The sequence below is a fragment of the Hemicordylus capensis genome, chromosome 1 (assembly GCF_027244095.1).
Source record: "Hemicordylus capensis ecotype Gifberg chromosome 1, rHemCap1.1.pri, whole genome shotgun sequence".
NCBI classification, from domain to species: Eukaryota; Metazoa; Chordata; class Lepidosauria; order Squamata; family Cordylidae; genus Hemicordylus; species Hemicordylus capensis.
In genome coordinates this window covers 238,355,999-238,376,154 of record NC_069657.1, presented here as the reverse complement: position 1 = coordinate 238,376,154, position 20,156 = coordinate 238,355,999, and the positions used below count along the sequence as shown (strand labels likewise).

The 20,156-nt window shown below is 42.9% G+C and overlaps 1 protein-coding gene across 22 annotated transcripts in view; it reads left to right on the top strand.

The window, feature by feature from the left end:
- LOC128339466 (microtubule-associated protein 2-like) overlaps positions 1–20,156 on the top strand; it is a 416,732-nt gene that overhangs the window by 359,542 nt on the left and 37,034 nt on the right. For 15 of the 22 annotated variants that reach the window (XM_053283451.1, XM_053283447.1, XM_053283445.1 and 12 more), the window contains 3 exons: positions 562–696; positions 10,551–10,612; positions 17,860–18,045. In XM_053283451.1, coding sequence (XP_053139426.1) covers positions 562–696; positions 10,551–10,612; positions 17,860–18,045 — 383 coding nt within the window. The remainder of the gene's footprint in view (positions 1–561; positions 697–10,550; positions 10,613–17,859; positions 18,046–20,156) is intronic. The other 7 variants (XM_053283457.1, XM_053283459.1, XM_053283466.1 and 4 more) reach the window with 3 other exon arrangements.

The window sequence follows — 20,156 nt, the reverse complement described above, 5'->3', positions numbered from 1 at the left end:
CTGTGGCTTCACTGGAATTTGAGCCTTGATTAGTGTCCAACACTGAACTGGACCGCACTGGCCAAACTTAAGTTAGACTTGGATCCGGAAGATCTATCACTGAGCAGAAAGACTCATTGTATATAACAATGTAACTGAGTATACACCTCCTGACATTATCTCAGAGGGTACCTGATGACATTGAGACTGTCTCAGAGGTCCCTGCAGTAAAAAAGACATGCCTGGCCAAATTACAATGTCACAAAATGGGGGCATGACTAGAGTGTGAAGGCTGGAGTAGAGGTGTTTCACCATGCCCCAGCATAATCCGATGCACTTTGAATAACATTTGTCCAGCCTGCAAGGAATATATATGTTGGAGGGTGGTGTGGCATCTGTCATACTGTGATGTGAAGGACCAGTTGCTGCCTGCAACCCCAACTACAAAGCCTTGGTAGGTGCAAGTCTGAACTGAATGGCTAACTTGGCATCAGCAACCAATATGTTATCATGTTAAAATATATATTTCCATTTCTTTCTTTTTTTATTTCTGATTGTATGCTCTTGTTTTCTTGTCTATAGCTGTGTATAAGAAAGCTGAACTTGCTAAAAAAGCTGAAGTTCAGGCTCACTCTCCCTCCAGGAAAATCATTTTAAAACCTGCTATCAAACATACTAGACCAACTCATCTCTCCTGTGTTAAGCGGAAGCAGACAGGTGACTGTGCTGTCTTGAATTTATGCAACGTGGCTGGCAAACATAGACATTACTATTGTTATTATTATGATTTGTAATATCATTGCTCTACTGGCTGCTCTAGTTATTTATTTTAATTTTTTTTCCTCCAAAACTTTTTCTGCTATCATGAATGATATTGCTCCTTTTTTTGATGGGTGGTTTTTTTAAAAAAATCATGCTCTTTTAATTTTGTTTTTTTAAACAGAGGCCATAATCATGTATGCCTTGTCATGCTTGGGCTTCCCAAGTTCCGTAGTTGTTTCTTGGCATTGTGGTTTGACAGTGGTGTTGTAGAATTATATCTATTTTGCTTTATTTCACTTTACATTTTTTGTTTGTTTTTATTTTTGCTCTGTTCTGGTGGGAAAGTGCTGATGGCTTCAAACCATGGTTTCCATTTTTTTCCCATCTATTTCCCTTTTTTCCTCTCATGCATAATAATAAGAAGCATTTCAGCTTGTGTCTATATTGTCTGCATTGGCTCTTTCAAATCTATTACTGTGTTTTATGTGTTAAAAGTGTTATGTATTAAAAGCACAAAACCTGCAGGGCAAATTCAGCGTTGTTATGAAGCCGAAAGAGAAGAACCCTCCAATCGGGAAAGAGGACATATTTGAACAAGAATAACTTTCCTGAATATTAATCTTTTTTGCAATGAAGATCCTGGAAAATACAGGAAGGAAAAATGTTCATGAATACCTCTGTCATCATTTAGAGGACCAGACTCTTGGGCTGTGCAGTGCGTTGCAGGCAAAGGGAATGAACACAGTCCACAAGGAACAACCCTGGTGCAAATCCCTCTGAATGAGAGTTGCAAAAGAGTCATTGGTTTAACACAACTCTCATAGTTAGGCTCACATGGGGAAAAGTGAAATGGAATGTGCCTGCATTCATTTTTTCTTACATACATGCACCCATTCCCTTTGTTGCATTCTCAAACCTGCAAGAGAGTGAAGAATAAATGCCAATCTCATTCTCTTAAAATAAATGTGAGCTACAGACAACTGCAGATTAAAAAATGCATCAGGTAGCTATGATCACCAGCTTTTTCCTACTGATTCAAGTAGGATTAGAGAACCTGTGCTGTCCATTTTTTGCACATTATATGTGCATTTTCACTCATTGGTTGTGCAGTTCATATGTCAGACTCTCCTGTGCTCAAGCACACATCCAATTAGTTTCTTGAAAGGAGGGGAAGGAAAGGCAAAGGGCAGCATAGCTATCCACACACAAAGGCCTGTGCTTACCCCACAACAAAACTAGGGGCTATTTACCCAACTGTGCGGGTGTGGGGGAAGGCAGGGTTCAATGTTCCTTCCCCCAGACAACCGCTCTAAGCCTCTGTGGCACGCAGGCCACGCGCCATGATCAGCACTACCAGGAGCAGCGCGGATGATTATCTTTGCTGCTACTGGCAAGTGGCAACATGGGTAAACAGAGGTCGGGGCTTGTCCCGGTCTCCAAGAACCCCACAGTGTGCCAAGCACAGTCACTGGAGGATTCCCCCAGGGGATGGGCGCTCTAGGCACCTATCTCTGTGTCCCCATGAGCGGCAAGCAGCTTGTGCTGACACACAATCGCAGGAGCCGTGTTAAGGGCACATTTGCGACCTTAACTTCGGTTAACAGCCAGGCTTTGGCACTGGTCTTAGTGCTGCAGTGCTGCAGGAATCCACGCAGATCCCAGCAGTTCTAATTCTTAAGTCTGGGCTTGGCTGCTTGTGAGATCAGCCTCCTAGTGTCTTCCCCCAACTCCATTACATAGGAGCTCTTCTCACGATCAGTGAGAAAAGCTCCGGGGCGGTCTGAGGGGAAGGCGAGTTTAACCTAACTTCCTCGCTGAAGATCCTCTTCCTTTCCCTGGGCAGGCAGATCTCCTTCCCTTCCCTGGGCGACAGCTTCCCCTGCAGCTCTGGGGTCGAGGTGCCAGGATGCACCACCATGCGTCGCACCTTCAGAGTTCCCATAGTGTACTATGCATGTGCACAGTGCATTATTGGGATCCCCCCCGCCCCGAGTGTGCCAGCCGTGGCTGGCTGACACACGATCAAAAAAATGAGGTTAAGAGGGTGCTCGCTCCGGTAACCTCATTTTAAAAGGAGGCTACTTAGGCAGGTTTGCACCTGATCCTGGCGGTTCACACGTGCATATAAAGCTGGGCTGGGCTCCTGTAGCCCTATTTTGGAAACATGTGTGAATAGCCACACTGGGTCAGGCTATTGTGTTCTCTCTGAGTCAGGACTTTTGGAAATGTTTCATAAAGACTACTGTGAGTTGGGGGAAGGCTTTAGTCTGATCATAGAGATAAATTCTAAGAGTTCTCTCTACTACAGTGTCTACTTCTTGGTGTCTACCTTTGTTACTACTGTCTCTGCTTGGTTATATTTTAGGAGATATTTCTAAGGCTCAGTTGAAACGTCATGCCAAAAAATGGTGAAATAACCTTAACTGTGGTTAGTGTAATGTCTGAACCAACAAGCTGTGGCCTGTGATTGGCTGGCAACCCAGAATCAGAATCATTGCTTTGAAGTGGGTTTGTAAACCATGTTTTATGTTAACTATCATTTGACGTGAGGTCTGAATTGACAGACCATTCTTATAGCCACTGCTCCACTAGGGATGTGCACGAACCAGGGTTCAAAATGCAGTTCGAGTTCTTTTTTGTGAAATTGGGGAGATAACTTTAAGAAAAAGGAGAACAGGTCCTTACATGTTCTCCGCAACCCCATGCAGCTTCCTGCTGGGGTGGCCCACATCCTAATAACCCCCTGCATGGCACCAGCACACACATGACATCTGTGCATGTGTGGACACCATGTGCATTCTGGTGCCATGCGAGGGTTTATTGGGATGCGCCCTAGGGATGTGCACAAACAGGTCCATGCACCTCTGGGAGGTGGGGGGGGGTTACCTTCAAGGAGCAAGGAGGGTGCCTTTACCTCCCCTCCCCACCGTGTTTCCCCTGCTGGTGTTGACTCCAAAAATGCTGGCATGGGGCTGCTGCATAGCTGCGGTTAGCAACATAGCGGAAGTGGCTGGTGCACGTGCATGGCATGCACCAGCTGGAAACCATAGAAACCATGGCTTGGATTCTCAACCATGGGTAGTGTAAAACCCTAATTTGATGTGATGTCTGAAATACGCCTCTGGTCCACCATAACTAGTGGAAACAACAGACTAAGTGCTAGGCCCACATTTTCTGAGCAAGTGTGTGGCTACTTTGTGTACAGAAAAGAACTACTCCATTTTCAAAATGGTGGTGATAAGACATTCAACAAGCAGTTGAATTTTTAGTGACCCACACAATTTTTGCCCCATAATTCAAGCACATCTAATATGCATTGATCAGCTATGCAGCCTCTTCCACCAATGTCTTTGATAAATCAACTTATAGAAGTTGTGACCTGTCCAGTACTGAGGCTTCTATTTCCAGTCACAATAAGAGCTGTCCGATGAAAATGTCACTGCTGTTATGACTTCAGATTGCCTGATTCCAAAAGCTGAAATAGAACCTGAAATAGAAAAATAGCCACTATTTTTCTCCATAAGAATAATTAATATATAATAACTATTATTATTATTTATTACTTTAAGGTGCAGCATTATTTAAAAGGACAATGATAGCCTTTTTACCTCTGCTCCATTCCCATTCTAGGTAGAATCACATGACTACTGCTTAAAACTTCACCATATGGTGGTGTTAACCATGGATAGCCTGTCATACAAAGTTTTTTGACCATGTAGTGAGCTGAGCCTTACCACACTCCTACAACCGCTCAGAAATCCAGAGAAGTTATAGTGCATGAGCTATCTGAGGTGGTGGGTGCCATCTGGGGATCCACATGCTGACAGTGATTTTTGACAAGTGCTACATCCCTAGAGATAGGAAAATAGGTGATAGCATCACAGTACTTCCAGCTTTCAGTGTGTTATCATGCTTTCATTGTCCTGACCATCAGGCCGGTAGTGGCCAGATTTGCAATTGTGTTTTCAAAGGGGTAGCTACACAAAAACTGCTATATTGGTGTTGTGAGATGGATAGGGAAATTGGCAGGAATGTTCTGCAAAGATTACTCCATGGGGAGAGTACAACAGTTTTTTCACTGTTCCCCTACCCTCACCCTATCCCTTTGTTCTGTGCAAAAAGGATTGCAATTTTACCGTAACCATTTGGGGTTAGGGATAAAGAAGGGGTGATAGGCAGTGTTCCCACATGTGTGCGCACACTCACAAGTTTTTTTGATGTCTGCTTAGCTAATTTTAGATCCTGCTCAGGTTGAATCAGGAATGCCCCATTCTGCACATTCGCACACACTGCCATGATACTGCAACCTAAAACAAAACTCATTCTGTGCACAGATGAAAAATATTAGAGAGAACACCGGCAGAAAGCTTGAAAGTGCAACAATGCCATCACCTATTTTCCATCTCTAGGCAGGTTTATGTTGCCAAAAGCATTTGACCCCTGAGGTGGTACCAATGACCCAAATGTGTGGGCCTGGCTCATGAACCACTAGAATAATCAGGCTTTCCATGTTATTGGAGATGGTATACAGGGCCAGGCCAAACATTGTGTGTAAATCCGTAATAGGTTCTTGCAACATCTTTCTTGAATGCAAAACAGCTTCGGCTTGAGTAGAGGACAGGAATGGGAGGAGAGGAGTTGTTTAATCTTTTCTCTGCTAGCTGTTTGTCCACTCAAAATCACCCCTTGACTGCTTTCTCACCTGTGTGGGAAAATAGGGTGTAACAAATCAAGAAGGGGATGGGGACAGTGGTACTTCACAACAATTCACAAGAACAGCAGCTGCCAGGATTGGTATTTCCAGTGCATTCCAATCTTTAATCTTTCTCAAGGGAATATTAACTCCTTAATAAAACTCCAGAGCTGCATAGCAGTGACCTCTAACAAGTTGTCAGAGGTCACCATTTTGCAGTTTTATTGAGCTGTTTTTTGAAGGAATTGAATAGTCCCTTGAGAAAGATTTAAAATGTCCCTGTTTGAAAAAATTGGGGATCCTTATATCTCTTTCTTGCCAGAGAAAAGCAACCAGGGGGGATAATTTTGAGTGGACAGGCAGGGAAAAGGTTAAATAGCCTCCCTCCCTCCCCGATCCTCCACTAAATCTGGTGCCAATTGTAACTGTTTTCCATTTAAAAAACAAAACAAAACAGAACATGGACTTAGATGAACCCGTGTAGCTTGGCCCACATTAATGGATTAATGGAATTTTCACACTTGTCATAAAGTGGTTCTAGTTTCGGTTTGGTTTGTAATGCAGATATTAAACTCACTGCTAGCAAGAATGCTCATTAGCATTACATATGCCTCCTTAGCTTTCTCTTTCACCTGAATGTTTAGATGTCAATATAAATAGTAGCTGAAGTAACCTTCAGAGATGAAATTCTGATCTCAGTGCAAGGGAATGTGGGTCCCAGTACTGAAATAAAGAGCCGGGTCTCATGATCCGTGAGACCGGTTTTAGTGAGCTGAGCAGGTAGAGCGGGCTAAGCCCGCTCTCCCCTCTCACGATTTGGCAGGGAGCCCTGGGCAGTCAGATCGGCCGCCCACACGATTGCTGGCTCCATGACAGAACTGGCGGGGGCTGGGGAGCTCGGGGGATGCACGGCCCCCGGAAGCCCCAGTATGCTTTTCGCCTCCCCTCCGGGGGTCTACTCATGAGTAGCCATGGCTATTCACGATCAGGGAGCCCGGTTTTGCAGAGCACTCGCTCCGCAAACCCGGACTAAGGGGTGGGCTACTTAGGTGGGTTACCCGCCTAGGAACCACCGGGCTTGCAGCCTAGCCCTTTCCTAGCCCAATTTTCCCCGATCGTGGGAATAGCACCAAAATTTTACAAGTCATGCAGAAATGAGGATAATGAGGTTTCTTAGGTGTTCTGAGTGTAGAATCTATGATAGCAAATGAGATTTTCAGTGAGACACCATGAATCCACTCTTATTTGCTATCATAGAATCTACACTCAGAACACCTAAGAAACAACAGAACCCTGTACCCCATGGGTTAGAAACCCATGGGGGTGGTTGGCAGCCTATGTGCACTACACCACCACTCGCTCTGGGCCACCCCAGCACCCCCCAAGTGCACTTACGGGGCTGCTGAAACCTCCATTATACCTTATGAGGAAAAACCTTAAAGATGCGTAAACTTCAACAATTCACCAAAAATCAGCCCTCTGCCCAAATCCTTTGAAAAAAATCTGGTAGCTTCTTTGCCCCTATCTTGCACCACCACCAACCCCACACCGCTCTGGGACACCCCTTTCCCCCCGACATGAAGCGATACACCCTCCATTATACCTAATGGGGGAAAACCTTAAAGACTCGTAAATTTCAACAATTCACCAAAAATCAGCCCTTTGCCCAATCACTCTGCAATTGGGGTGGTAGCCTCCACCAATTAGGCACTACCACCCCACCCCACTCTTCTGCCCCAGATCCCACGTTATGCCCCCAATCTGCCCCAAAGACACTAAAACTTCAGAAATTCACCAAAAATTAGCCTTCTGCCCAATCCCTCTGCAATTAAGGTGGTAGCCTCCACCCATTAGGCACTACCACCCCATCCCACTCTTTTGGCCCTGGGACCCGAAATTCAAGTAGACATCACATCAGACCTTTTTGCATTGAAGTCAATGGAAGGCAAAAAGGCGGGAAATTCAAATTGATGTCATTGCTCAAAATGGAGGGGGAAGAAGAAGGCATTTATTGGCCACAAAATGGAGGGCTGAAACAACAGATAATTCGGAGCCGAAACGGGGGTGTTTCGTTTCGGCTCCGAAAAATTTCGGGGGCCGAAATTTGTGATTTGATTCGGATCAGAATCACTCGAAATTGGCCGTTTTGGGTACAGATCGTTCTGTACCCAAAACGTTTCACACATCCCTAGTAGAAAGGCAACCTCACATAGAGTGCATTATAGTAGTCAGACCTGGAGGTCACCAGCATATGTACCACTGTTTTAAGGTCATTTACTTCCAGAAACATATAAAATGAGGCTGATAAATTTAAGGATTATAAAGACAAATAAAGCTGAAATGTGTTGAGCAATTAAAAGGCCCTAAGAACTGCACATAGCTGCACATAGGCTATCTCAGTGGGAGTATAGCCAAATGCCAATGGGGCATATTTGATGTCCCACTAGTTCTGGGAGAAAAACAGGCCCATAACCAGAAATTTTATGGTGAAGCATGTCTAAGGGCTCACCAGGCAGGGACAGAGAATTAATGAAGAGCATCCAAAATAGGTAGTAAGGTGTGCTTAAGGTTATTTAATGTATTAAATGAAGTGTAATATTGTGGCCCTGCAGAACAATGAATGTTCCCTTCAGTTACAAAGGCCCTTGAGTGGTGCCTTACCCTCAGAAATGGGAAGAGCAAAATCATTGTTAGCCCACCCTGGCATTTGGTGCCAAAGGCTGCTAACTGCAACCTTGCACTTTCTAGTTTCCAAGGAGGCACAGATATGCAGCCTAATTCTGGCTCAGTGCTAGAATTGTCAAGTGGCCTTATTTCTAAACCCTAGTTTTCAAATGGAGCTTGGAAGAAGGAGCTGAGAATTGCATATTCTGATGTCTTCAGAATGCACTCAGTTTCATACAAGATGTGCCCCATATTTTGGAAGATTTTCTGCAGGCAACCCTACTAATTGCATATCAGAGGCCAGGAACTGATAAAGCACACTTTCCTGGGAGTAAGCCCAGCTGAACACAATGGGCTTTCCATGCATAAATTACTCTTTAAGATTTATGTTTATACAGCTACAGTCTTAAGCATACTTACCTGGAGGTAAGTCCCATTGAGATCAGTGGGATTATCTTCTGGGTAAACACACTTTTGCTAGGGGTTATGAAGGATAATAATGGGGCATGTTTTAGAAAAAGCAAGCTTTTAGGGTCTACTTCACATGGTCGGGGATACCTACAGTTGCAGAAGCCATTGATTTTGGATTGTTATTCTTTCTTTATACACAAAGTGGCAGGGAGCAAGGGGAGAAGGCGGCAAAGTTTGAATAAAGCATGTTCAGTCATCAACTGAATATTGCTTTAATTTGTACTTAACTCTCTGATTGGTTGAAATGTAAGACTTTGCTTCCTTTGTGACATCACACCATTGATATCATAGGTCAAACAAGGGGCATCAGCTTAGGCTCTGAACTGGGACAAACATGTATTAGGTTTGTCTTCCTCATTTTAAATTTCATGGTGTGTGCCCCAGGATTAAACATGTTTCTTGCATGATTAAACTGTAGCCAAACTGCAAGGGACAGGGTGAAGCCATGATCCAGGTTTATTGTTCAGATGGAGGAATTGTTATGCTTTCAGGTAAGTCAGCAATAAAAGTGGTTTTTTTCACCCTCATTTCACAAAAGTGGATGACTGATACAAGAAGTGGAATATGTGTATTGGGAAATAAGCCAGCATAAACAGAATTAACAAAATATAAGACAGACAGCTCATGTTGAATGTATTCTACCAGATATTTACAGCTAGGACTGTTGTTTGTTTCCTCCTCCTCCTTGTTTGTGCTTCACAAATTATCAACTACTTGTGATGAGATTATTGAAGTGAAGGTCGTGAATCAGAGGGAGGAAGCCGCCATGTTGGCAAAAGAGCGTTAGAACTTTAGGTTTTGATAAACCAGGTATGCTGTGTTTGGCTGGGCCAATGGGAATCTGTCATGGATGCCCTCACAGATCTGGAATAGTTTCATGAATGGGAAACTCGTAAGAACTCTTGCTTCTAGAAGCACACCATGTTTGCTTCATAACCCATACTGTCAATTGTAATTTTACTCCTTCGGATTCCATGTTACACCTCTCAGCTAAAAATCAACATAATGATTTATTTTTCATCTGTAGATGCATGGGTATCTCATACTGGGCTGGTTCAGACGAATGCCAGCCTCAACACGCTATCAAGACAGGGTTGTGCCAAGTGTGCCCCTGCCCTGACATCACTGGAGGACATCGCAATGTGCTTTCGGGGCAGCATTTAATCACATCCGGAATACATTCATCTGAATTGCCCATCTACACTTCCTACAAAACCTTAGGTTTGGGAGTGCATGTAGAGGAGTGATTCAGATGAACATGCCCCTGATATCCCCTCATGATTAAAAGACCTCCTGATAGCACATTGATACACCTTCCAGGAACATCCTGCTTGTATTCTGTGTCTGATGCTTGTCCAGACTGGCCTGCTGTACAGTCTCTTCAAAAGGGTGGAAACTACGTCAGACATAGAGATCAGCTGGGAGTCCCATGCTGTACAATCTTTCATGGAGGGCAGAACTCAAGGGCCATGCTAAGCATACATTACTGGGTCTCTAGGTGCTGTTTTTTCAAGTGAGCAACTTTGATTCAAATCCCATGTTGGTGATGATACACTACCAAACAAACCTAGGTGGAGAAGTGGTAAATGCATATCTGACAGTGTCTGAAATCAAGGGCTATTATCACACACAGCCCAAATATTGCTCACCCCCACCCCCGCATTTTACCAAAAAAAGGGTAAAGGCTGATAGTTTGTCAAAATTGTGGTTGTTAATCGTTGCATGAGATCCAAGAGTCCCAAGTCACTTTTAAAAGCTCTGAATTTTGACATCCTTGGACAAAACAAAAGAATTTTTTTCCTGATTTGCAAGTTGGAATATATTTCTAATTAGCATTAGCTATTGGCCATAATGAATTCATTTGTTTCTTAAGATTGCCTATCACTTCATACTGAATATGGTACAAGTGACTCTGAGATTATTGTTTTAATCCATTAATTCTCTCCCCTCCCCCCCCCTTTTTAAAATATGTATCTAATAGCTGCTGGTGGCGAAACAAACCAAACTCCTGGGATGTTTAAGCAAGCAAAGGAAAAACTTTCAGTGAGTAACATTGTCGTCTTTATTATTTGTGTCTGCACATTTTTTTGTTTCAGATGTTTTTAAAGTCATCCCTTTAAGTAACATTTAGACTTCTTTTGCCATTTTTGAACAAATAATTATCTATTCTCAGCATCAGAATTAATAGTAGATTATTCCCTGTTGCACAGTGCAAAATTGATATATTGACAAATTATTCAGAAGCTTTTAAATGATACATTTGATTTTCAGTTCACCTAATCTGGTGTAATCACAGTGGCCGACATCCGGATGAATGCAGTGCCTGTCTAGTGGCACTGCTCACACATTTAGCAGAGGAGCAATATTTGTCAATCTCTCCTTCCCTTTGAAGCCCACTACAGCTTCCAAAAATATGTCCCAGAGGGTTTGTAGCCCTCAGGGACATATTTTGGGAAGTGCCAGAGGGCTTCAGAGGGAAAGGAGATTGCGAAAAATCACTCCTCGCTAATGCTCAGTGATGCTCTTCTAAAATGACTGGTTTTAGCCTTTGATTTTGATGCAGTCCAATCCCCACATTCCCTTTAAATGGAAGTACTTCAATTAAAAGCTGGTATAGTTCAGTATATTCTGATTGGAAACAGATTTGCCCAAGGACTTGTATCCTTGGACCAAGGTGTCCTTGTGCTTTTAAAAAATGTTAGGTGCTGCTGCTAAAGCCTAGATTTAAAAAAAAAAAGATGTGACAGACAAAAAACGTAGAGGTGAGCATGTGACAGATTTGCAAGAGAGAGAAGGGAACTGGGAGGAAGACCTGGCCCTTCCTTTTCTCTCTGCATTACCTCTCATTAGCTTGAAATATCTAGCCATGGCAAGAATTCGACTGCCCTGCCTTCTTCTTTTCAGAAGCATGTTCTAGGCAGCCTAAAGAAAAATAAAAGAAACAGCCAAAGCAAAAGGGAACGGGGTTGTGTGGGTGTGATGAGCAGGTGAAGAAGAGTGGATGGGGCTTGCTGATAGAACTGTTCAGATGGGGGAAGTATTGACTTACAACTTACTGCTCCCTCCTCCAAATGACACATCAACCATGCTCAGAAATCTGTAGCCATGGAGGAACTTCTTAAAAATCCCCTTGTTTTGAGAAAGAATCTGCCCTGAATCACATGAATTCTAAGTACATGCATGGTTGTGGCCTTATTTTTATTTGTGGTTCTCTCCACCATGGCTATTTTTGCTGATGTCTTTCCTCAATTCATATGTTTATCTTTCTGCATTGTGGAGAGCAGCATGCAAAAATGAAAAAAATGGGGTGTAAACTGCTAAATCACTTAAACACATCTACATATTTTGTTTCCAAGTTTCTGAATGACATTAAGAATCTGTACTGTATTGTTAAATGTTTAGAGTCAGGACCATGTTTGTGATAAACCATGTTTGTGATAAGCTCAGTGGAGCTCCACTGTTAAGGCTTTGGCTCCTTCTGTCATTGTCCTGCGCTGTTAAAAGAAAATGTATGTGATATTTGTGACAAATCCATTCCTTGATGCAGTCCAATATTTCAGAATACCCTGGCAAGGGACTGAAAGGGCAAGAGAACAGCTGGAAGAAAGGATAGCAGAATATTTTGTTACTGTATGACAAGAAGGGACCTGAAACATTAACTTCTGCATCTGTTAAGCCTTATTGTGCATTCCAGTTCTCATTTCCTAAGGGTCTCTGACCCTGTAACTGCTGCAACATTACCACGACAACATACACCTTGCAGCTTCATTGGCTTAAGCATCTATTCTTTTTTCATTACTCATCTATTGTTTTCTTCTTCAAAACCCTCAGCCACATCTCAAGGTCAGTGAAAAGAGGGGTAATTCCAGTGGGTGAATACTCAAAAAGCAGATGTTGCTAAACCTGGCTTGAGCATAAGAAGAATTTCTTCCTTGGAATAAAAGCTAGCAAGAGCAACTATTTATTGTTTACATGTCTGACCTGTTCATATATAAAAGCTGCATGTGATGGGGGTTTAATTTTTCTTTTTTTTGCAACACCTTTTTGTTGCAGATGGGGTCCATTTCCATCTTATTTCTCTGCCCTCCTTCACTACAGCACCTTTCTCCCAGCCTGGGGGTGAGCCAGGTGCATGCAGTAATGGAGCACAAAGAGATAAGAAGGGGGAGGGGCAATATTTAGCCCCCTCACCTGCACATACCTTTTGTTGTGGAATCTGGACCATTCCACCTTATAGATCCTCACATTTTAGGTGAATGGGTCAAATATAAGAAAAAACAAACGGCTGTTTCCCATTTTATGTCTAGTTACCCTTCTGTCTTCTGTATTTCACCCAGTGAAATTACATTTCTTCTTTTGTTCTGAGGTCACAGCTTTCTAGAAAGTGTTAAAGGGGAACTACACCATGCTTGGCAGATAAGAGCCAAGATGCCATCAGTTTAATGGATAGTTTTCAAAGAGAAAACCATTGCACTGATAATCTTGCCTACTATGCAGAGATACTACATTTAGGTGATAAGAAAACTCTCTCTTCATGATAGGTTTTCTCAGGAAGTCAGTGAGCCAGGTCTCACGATCAGTGAGACCTGGTTTGGGAAGGGAAGCGGGGAGAGCGGGCTAAGCCCGCTCTCCCTGCACATGAGCAGGACGGCCAGATCAGCTGCCCACCCGATTGCCGGCTCCGTGATGGAGCCGGCGGGGGCTGGGGAGTTAAAATCTCCAGTATGCCCTGCGTGAGCACACAGGGCATACTGGAGAGACCCCCGGAGCTGGGAGGTGGCTTTCGCCTCCCCTCCGGGGCCTACTTGTGAGTAGCCATGGCACGGAGCCGCATCGCACCTACTCATGATAAGAAAAACCGGGTTTGCGGAGCGCTCACTCCGCAAACCCGGTTTAAGGGAAGGGGTACTTAGGCAGGTTAACCGCTGGGAGGCAACCGGGCTCAACTGCGAGCCCGGTGTCTCCCTCAATCATCCGAAATCAGGCTAGGCTCCCCGAGCCCGATTTCGGCTTGGGAATAGCCTCAGTGTCATCTATGATGGTTTATGGGGATTAGGCCTCAGGTTGCAATTCAGTGCACACTTACCTGAACGTAAGTCCCATTGAATTCAGTGGGACTTACTTTAGAGCAAATATGTATAGGATTGGGGTGTTCGTCAGTTAAAAAGTTTTCATCACCCCCACATTCAAAACCCCGAGGTTGTTTCCCATATCTATTTGACCTTTTTAATCCTGCCAGGGCATTGCTATAATTGAACAAGTGAGGGGAAGGGATATCCCTGGGCACCTGAGACCTTTGCTGTTGTCCTAGTGCCCACTCCGACCTTGCTATGCCCCTATAATCCTGCCTTGTAAAAAAAATGCCTTCTGCCTTCCTTCCCTGGTCTCTTACACTTGTCAAACCTTATCCTTATTCTTGCTATTACAGACTAACACAGCTACTCTTCTGAAATTTATTCCCATTGCAGAGTTTCAGGCAGCCAAGTTATTTTCTTATTTTAAATCTCCTGCACAATTTTATTTTCTGTTGCTTTCCCCACCCCCCACCCCCGGGCAAGAAGGCAACATGTATTAACAGTAATTGTTGCTTATTCAAGATTGCAGTTCTAGAATGCATTGGCTCTTTCACAAATATAAGTGTATTTTAAGTGTGTTCTTTGGGAAAGCATTTTTGCATCTATATAAATCAGGTAGGCTCCTTGGAGGCTACTTCTGAATTACAGTTATGACAATTATGGGTTGTTGTTGTTGTTTTTATGATAATCCTTTTATGTTATATTTTGTAACGTGAAAAATCCCCCCCCCCAAATGGTACTAGTATCTTTGGGCTCCCTTAGTATTGTACGTTTAATTACAAATGCAAGTTCCTTGGAGCAAGGACAACTGCACCACCATCACCCGCTTTCAAAGCAGATGTCAGTCCTTAACAAATTACTGCTGCAGTGAATAACTGAATGATATTATTAACAGTGGGTAACACCCTGATATCCTAAATTTATCAGAGGAATTCCTGTTGAATTTTAGTCGTCCTTTAGAATAACTCCTGAGTAGTACTACTGAGTAATTTGGTCAAGATGTCAGCCGGTATTATTAAATAGTCTACTTGTGAACTCATCCACAATCAAATTTGAAGCCATGTTGTTGGCCTATTTCTGTCAGCTCCTATGAATGATAAAAACAGAAAACTGTTCTTTAAAAAGATATAGGCTGAGTTTACCTGGAGTGGTCAAACAGCAGGTCCGATATATGCCTGATAACCCTAGGAGTCCTGCTTTGGGAATTAGTGTAGCCATGTCATGATTCCTCACACTCACTAGCTAAAGGGCTGATGAAAACTGGGCTTTTAAAGCCTTCAGTCTGGTACTCAAGTTTTATGCAATAGATGGCTAGACCATGAATACTACCAGGGCACCAATTAAGAATATGTGATTAACTTGCAGACGTAGAGATGGCCACTGAGATAGGTGGCTTTAAAGCACGGCTAGAAATGTATGGATGTGATGTCTCTCAGTACGTGGCCACAATAACCAAGTTCAGTGGCAGTGTCCTTTGAATACCAGCTGCTGGGGGACACACTGTGGCCTTTATTACTTGCTTGTGGGCCCCTTGGAAGCATCTGACTGGCGGCTGCTGCTCTGATCCAGTAGGGATCCTCTTATGTTTTTCATTGACTTGAGCTTTAATGAGATCAGATTGTATGTCTAAATAATAAGATAATCCTAATCCTATCGATCTACAAAATGTTTCATATTGTTGAGGGAAACCTTGCTAGTTCCCTTTGGGGGGGAAATAGTTATCTGCTTGTGGTCAGAATCCACATGCCTTTTCAGTGTTTAGGTGCAAGCAACATTCTTTTTTTGGATCTGCTCCCTTTTCCTTCTAGTTTATTATACAGTGACAAAACATAGGGCTTTTCAAATTTAACGCCCAGACATGCCTCAGCTTGTCTCCTCAGTTCTCAGTGTTGTGCTTTCTAGCACGTGTGTCTGTGGTTTCTGCCGATGTACTATATATTAGAGAAGCTAAGAACTGCTGTTGAATTCTGTTGGCAGTCTGTAATGTGTTGAGGTACACACTTCTTCTCTGTCCCACTCCTGAAAGCTTGCAAGTCTCTCCTAAGGTCCTGGATTTTCACAAAGCAGGTCTACATGTTTAGACAGACTGCTTTAAAAACAGGTAGACTGCTTCTCCCTAGGACTTATATAATATACATGTAGTAAAACATCTCCTTAGAGAGAGGCCAAAAAATAATAGCTCTATAACATACTTTTCTTATTCTAGTATCTCTTTTGTTTTCAGAGAAAAAGACCTCTCACAACATTAGCTGCCATTTGAAATTATGTCTTCCATCAACATTATCATACGGAGTTGGGGAGGAGTAGGGCACAATCCACCCCATTTGGGTATAGATAAACTGGACCTGATAAATTGGGTCTCCATAAGGCCCTGCTCCCACTCCCTTCTGCTATGCATGCATAAGCATGTGCACACCAAGGGTGGAAGGGAAACCAGAGCTCATTTTAGCCGTATGCCAGGTGGGGCCAGCTGTATCCGTGCAGAGATGGATTGTGTCTAGTTTGTATTTGCAAAAACATGGCATATTTAAAATGACTAAAATGGATTTGGATGGGGAGGGAGAGAGAGAGAGAGAGATTAGATAGTTCATTTTAATGGGATTGTGCCAAGTTTTCAAAACAACAACTATTTATATACCGCTTTTCAACAAAAGTTTCCAAAGTGGTTTACACAGAGAATAAATAAAATGGATCCCTGTCCCCAAAGGGCTCACAATCTTAAAAAGTAATTCCATAAATTAAAAGTAAACATTCAAAGTTCTTAGCAGTTTGAGCCTTCTATTTGTGCAGAGGTTGCATAATTGAAAAGTAAATGTTCACAGTTATTACTAACACAGTTTTTATAATCTGGGACCTGGATAAGTGATTTCCTCCTGCTAACTGAGCAAAGAGGCACTTTTTAAAGTGGTGGTTGCTTTCACCCTGCAGGGGGAGAGCAACTGTCCCTCTCCAGTCCCATCACAGCATCCCTTCAGTAGTTGTTGCTGGTGTCCACCTTTTTTCCTTTTAGATTGTGAGCCTTTTGGGTCAGGAAAGCATCTTATTTATTATTTTTCTATGTAATTTTGAGAACTTTTGTTGAAAAGTGGTATGTAAATATTCATAGTAGTAGGATTATAGTAGAGGACTGCTTTGCATGGAGAAGCTCTCTACTTCAGTCCCCGGCGCCTCACATGCAAAAGCTCTTAGGTAGCAGGGCTGAGAAGACACTGACCTAAAACCTAGAGGCTATTCCCACGATCAGCCGAAATGGGGCTAGGGGAGCCTAGCCCAATTTCAGATGACCGGGGGAGCCACCGGACTCGCAGTCGAGCCCGGTTGCCTCCCAGCGGTTAACCCGCCTAAGTACCCTTTTCCTTAAACCCGGGTTTTCTGATCGTGAGTAGCCATGGCGTGGCTCCATGGCACGGCTACTCATGGGTAGACCCCCGGAGGGGAGGTGAAAAAGCCGCCTCCTAGCTCTGGGGGTCTCACACAGGGCATATTGGAGCTTCCGGGGGCCACACAGCTCCAAAACTCCCCAGCCCTCGCTGGCTCCGCCACGGAGCCGGCAATCATGTGGGTGGCCGATCTGGCCTCCCAGGGCTCCCGCCCTGCTCGTGTGCGGGGAGAGCAGGCTTAGCCCACCCTCCCCGCTTCCCTTCCCAAACCAGGTCTCACTGATCGTAAGACCCAGCTCCTAGATAGTTACTGCCACTCAGAGTAGAAAGCACTGAACGATGATGACGGCGAATATTTATATACCGCTTTTCAACAAAGATATAAATAAATTAATACATAGATTACATTATATAGATTACATTAATTACATAGATATAAATAAATAAATTTAATTTAATTTAATGGCTCCCAAAGGGCTCACACTCTAAAAAAGAAACATAAGATAGACAGCAGCAACAGCCAGTGGAAGGATGCTGTGCTGGAGAGGAACAGAACTAGATGGGATTACAGTCTTATTTATTACAAGGGAGCTTCATATGATTATGAACAACTATGAAGGGCCATGCCAGACATCTGAAAAAAGCTGCTAGATCATTATTAACTTTCCTTGTTTAAGCAATCCAACACCCTCACTTCCATGTGTGCCTTAGAATTTGCACACATGAGGATTTTTTTTAAAGTTTGATTTGTGGTCTCTTTTCCATACTGCATGCATTTTCTGTTTGCCTCATTGTTCACCTTCACGTTGTGTTCTGTTTGTTTTCTCATGATTAGACTTCTTCTTTGTCAAAGATTCCTGCCTCAAAGGTTAGAGCAAAGTCATTGCTTCCTCCACGACCCAGCTCAGCTTGCTCACTAACTGCTAAAAAAGCTACTTTGCTCGATACAGACAATTATTTTTCACGGCCCTCTTCAGCGGGCCCAAGAGACTGCTTGCCATATTCAAAAACAAATGCTCAGGTAAGGCAGGGGAGCTAGCATAGTGATAGATCAGAGGGAGACAAAGGCAGATTCCAGTATCTTCACTCTTTCTCTCTGTTGAATATGATTATTTCACATTGGCGTTGGAAGCTTCCCTTCTAATAGTGAAAAACCTGTCATTTCAGAAAATGGAACAGGATTGGATAGGCTTCAGGCTTGCAGGATTGACTTTGTTTTTTACTAGAAGAACCCTGAGGGTCACTAACCACAGCCAGATGCAAAATAGTAATTCAAGGGAGGTGGGCATACACTTGGGTTTACGCAACAGGTTGCCTCTGTGCACAATCTTAGCCCAGGAACTTGTTTTCAGTATCAAAATGGAGCTCACAGTCCTTTCATTTAAAAAAAAAGTCCACTCCTGGCTTTCTTACAAACTTTCTTGGTTACAGCTGCCTTGGGGAGTCAGTGGGGAAGGGTTGAGATTTTTGGATTAGAATAATGGAGAAACTTTGGCCCAAGTCTTATGTAACTGTTACACCATGGAAGCTATTTCCCCCATAGCTGGAAAATTGCTGCTTTAAAGAATTGGTTTAAATTTTGTTTTAAGATCAATTTATTATTTGATATGTCCTAAATGAGGATGCATACTGATTGTTTGATTAGCAGGTAGAGTCATAAATATTTGTAACTGAGGTATTAACTCTGAGTTAGCTGCAGAGATCAGGTAGTTACTAGATATAAAATAGGAGTAAGAATCACCTAGATGCATCAGTGAGTAACACCTGTGATGACTTGTCAGTACATGGCCCCCAGTATCAAGCCGTATTATAAGTACACAAACTATTGTGCTGTATGATCACTTATGAGGATGTTTCCCCCACAGTTTTCTTTACAAGGCAAATCAGCCTTTCATGTTTCCAGGAGGGTCATAAAAAGATTGTAAATTCAGTTTTGAAAGATTATGCATTCACATGAAATTCATATTTCATTTTAAAACAGGTCATTTTTTAAAAATGGAAACTTCTTATAACTGATTTAAAATTTAAAAATCTGTAGATTAAAATCATGGATTTTTAATATCCTCTACATATGAGTATGAAGTTTGCTGGAAAATATTCTAACAGTAATGGACAAAAATGCATCAAATCCCTTGTGGATTATATGTTTATATAATATATACAAGGACAGAAGCTAGATTAGCTTGTTCCTAATTGTTCCTAAAACAGGTGTGACAAAGATCCTGAGAAAAGCCAGTTTGCTGAGAGCTTGTTTCCGTGATAAATATGTTGTTCTGAGGCAATAGTTGCTTAACACATCAATCTTCTACTTACTTTCATGTTCAAGGGATGAATCAGAGGCTGATGAGTGTTGACAGTAATGAAAAATTTTGGATAAACAAGCTCACTTGGCCAACTGCTTAAGGAGAGCCCACTGCTATTGATCCCCAAAAGGTCAATATTAAGGTTAATTAAACTAAAACACAGATGGAAACAAGTTAAGCCTGCAGTGGCAAAAAGCCTGTTGAAAACCTTAGCCAGAGTAGTCTAATTTAAAATGTTACAGCTTTAATGCCGGACTAACCAGCCTTTCAAGGCATCGTGGAATGATCTATCTTGCTTCATATATTAAATCCCACAATGCCTTGAAAGGCTGGTTAGTCAGGCATTATTCAGGCATTAAAGCTGTAACGTATTTTACAGTTCTAAAACTTGAATTCAGGAGGAAACACAGTGGCTGTCATCCTGACTAACAAAGGACTTGTGGAAGGACACCATGCTAGCACAAAGCTGTTGCACTTTATTTGTACTAAATCTGGAGCTTGTGTTCCAGACTAGTGTTGCGCTGCTGCAAGCAGGTTTGCCCAACTTTGCCCAACTGTGTTACTTCTCATTTGTTTTAAATGAAACTATTGAGAAACTGGGCGATCAGAGGCACTCTTACCCCTGGACCTCAGGGCCAAAGTCCAGGGTCTCCACAGCCCTTGGGGCCCCCCAAATCCTCTTTAGTCTGTCCCGGGTAGTGTGGTCTCCCAGCCGAGCATGAGGATACTTAATTTGCAGGGGAGGGAGGGCCTCCAAAGGCCTTTAGGTCCAAGCCCCAAAATTACCGAAGTGCAACTCTGTGGGCAATTGCTCAAATCCATTTGTTTG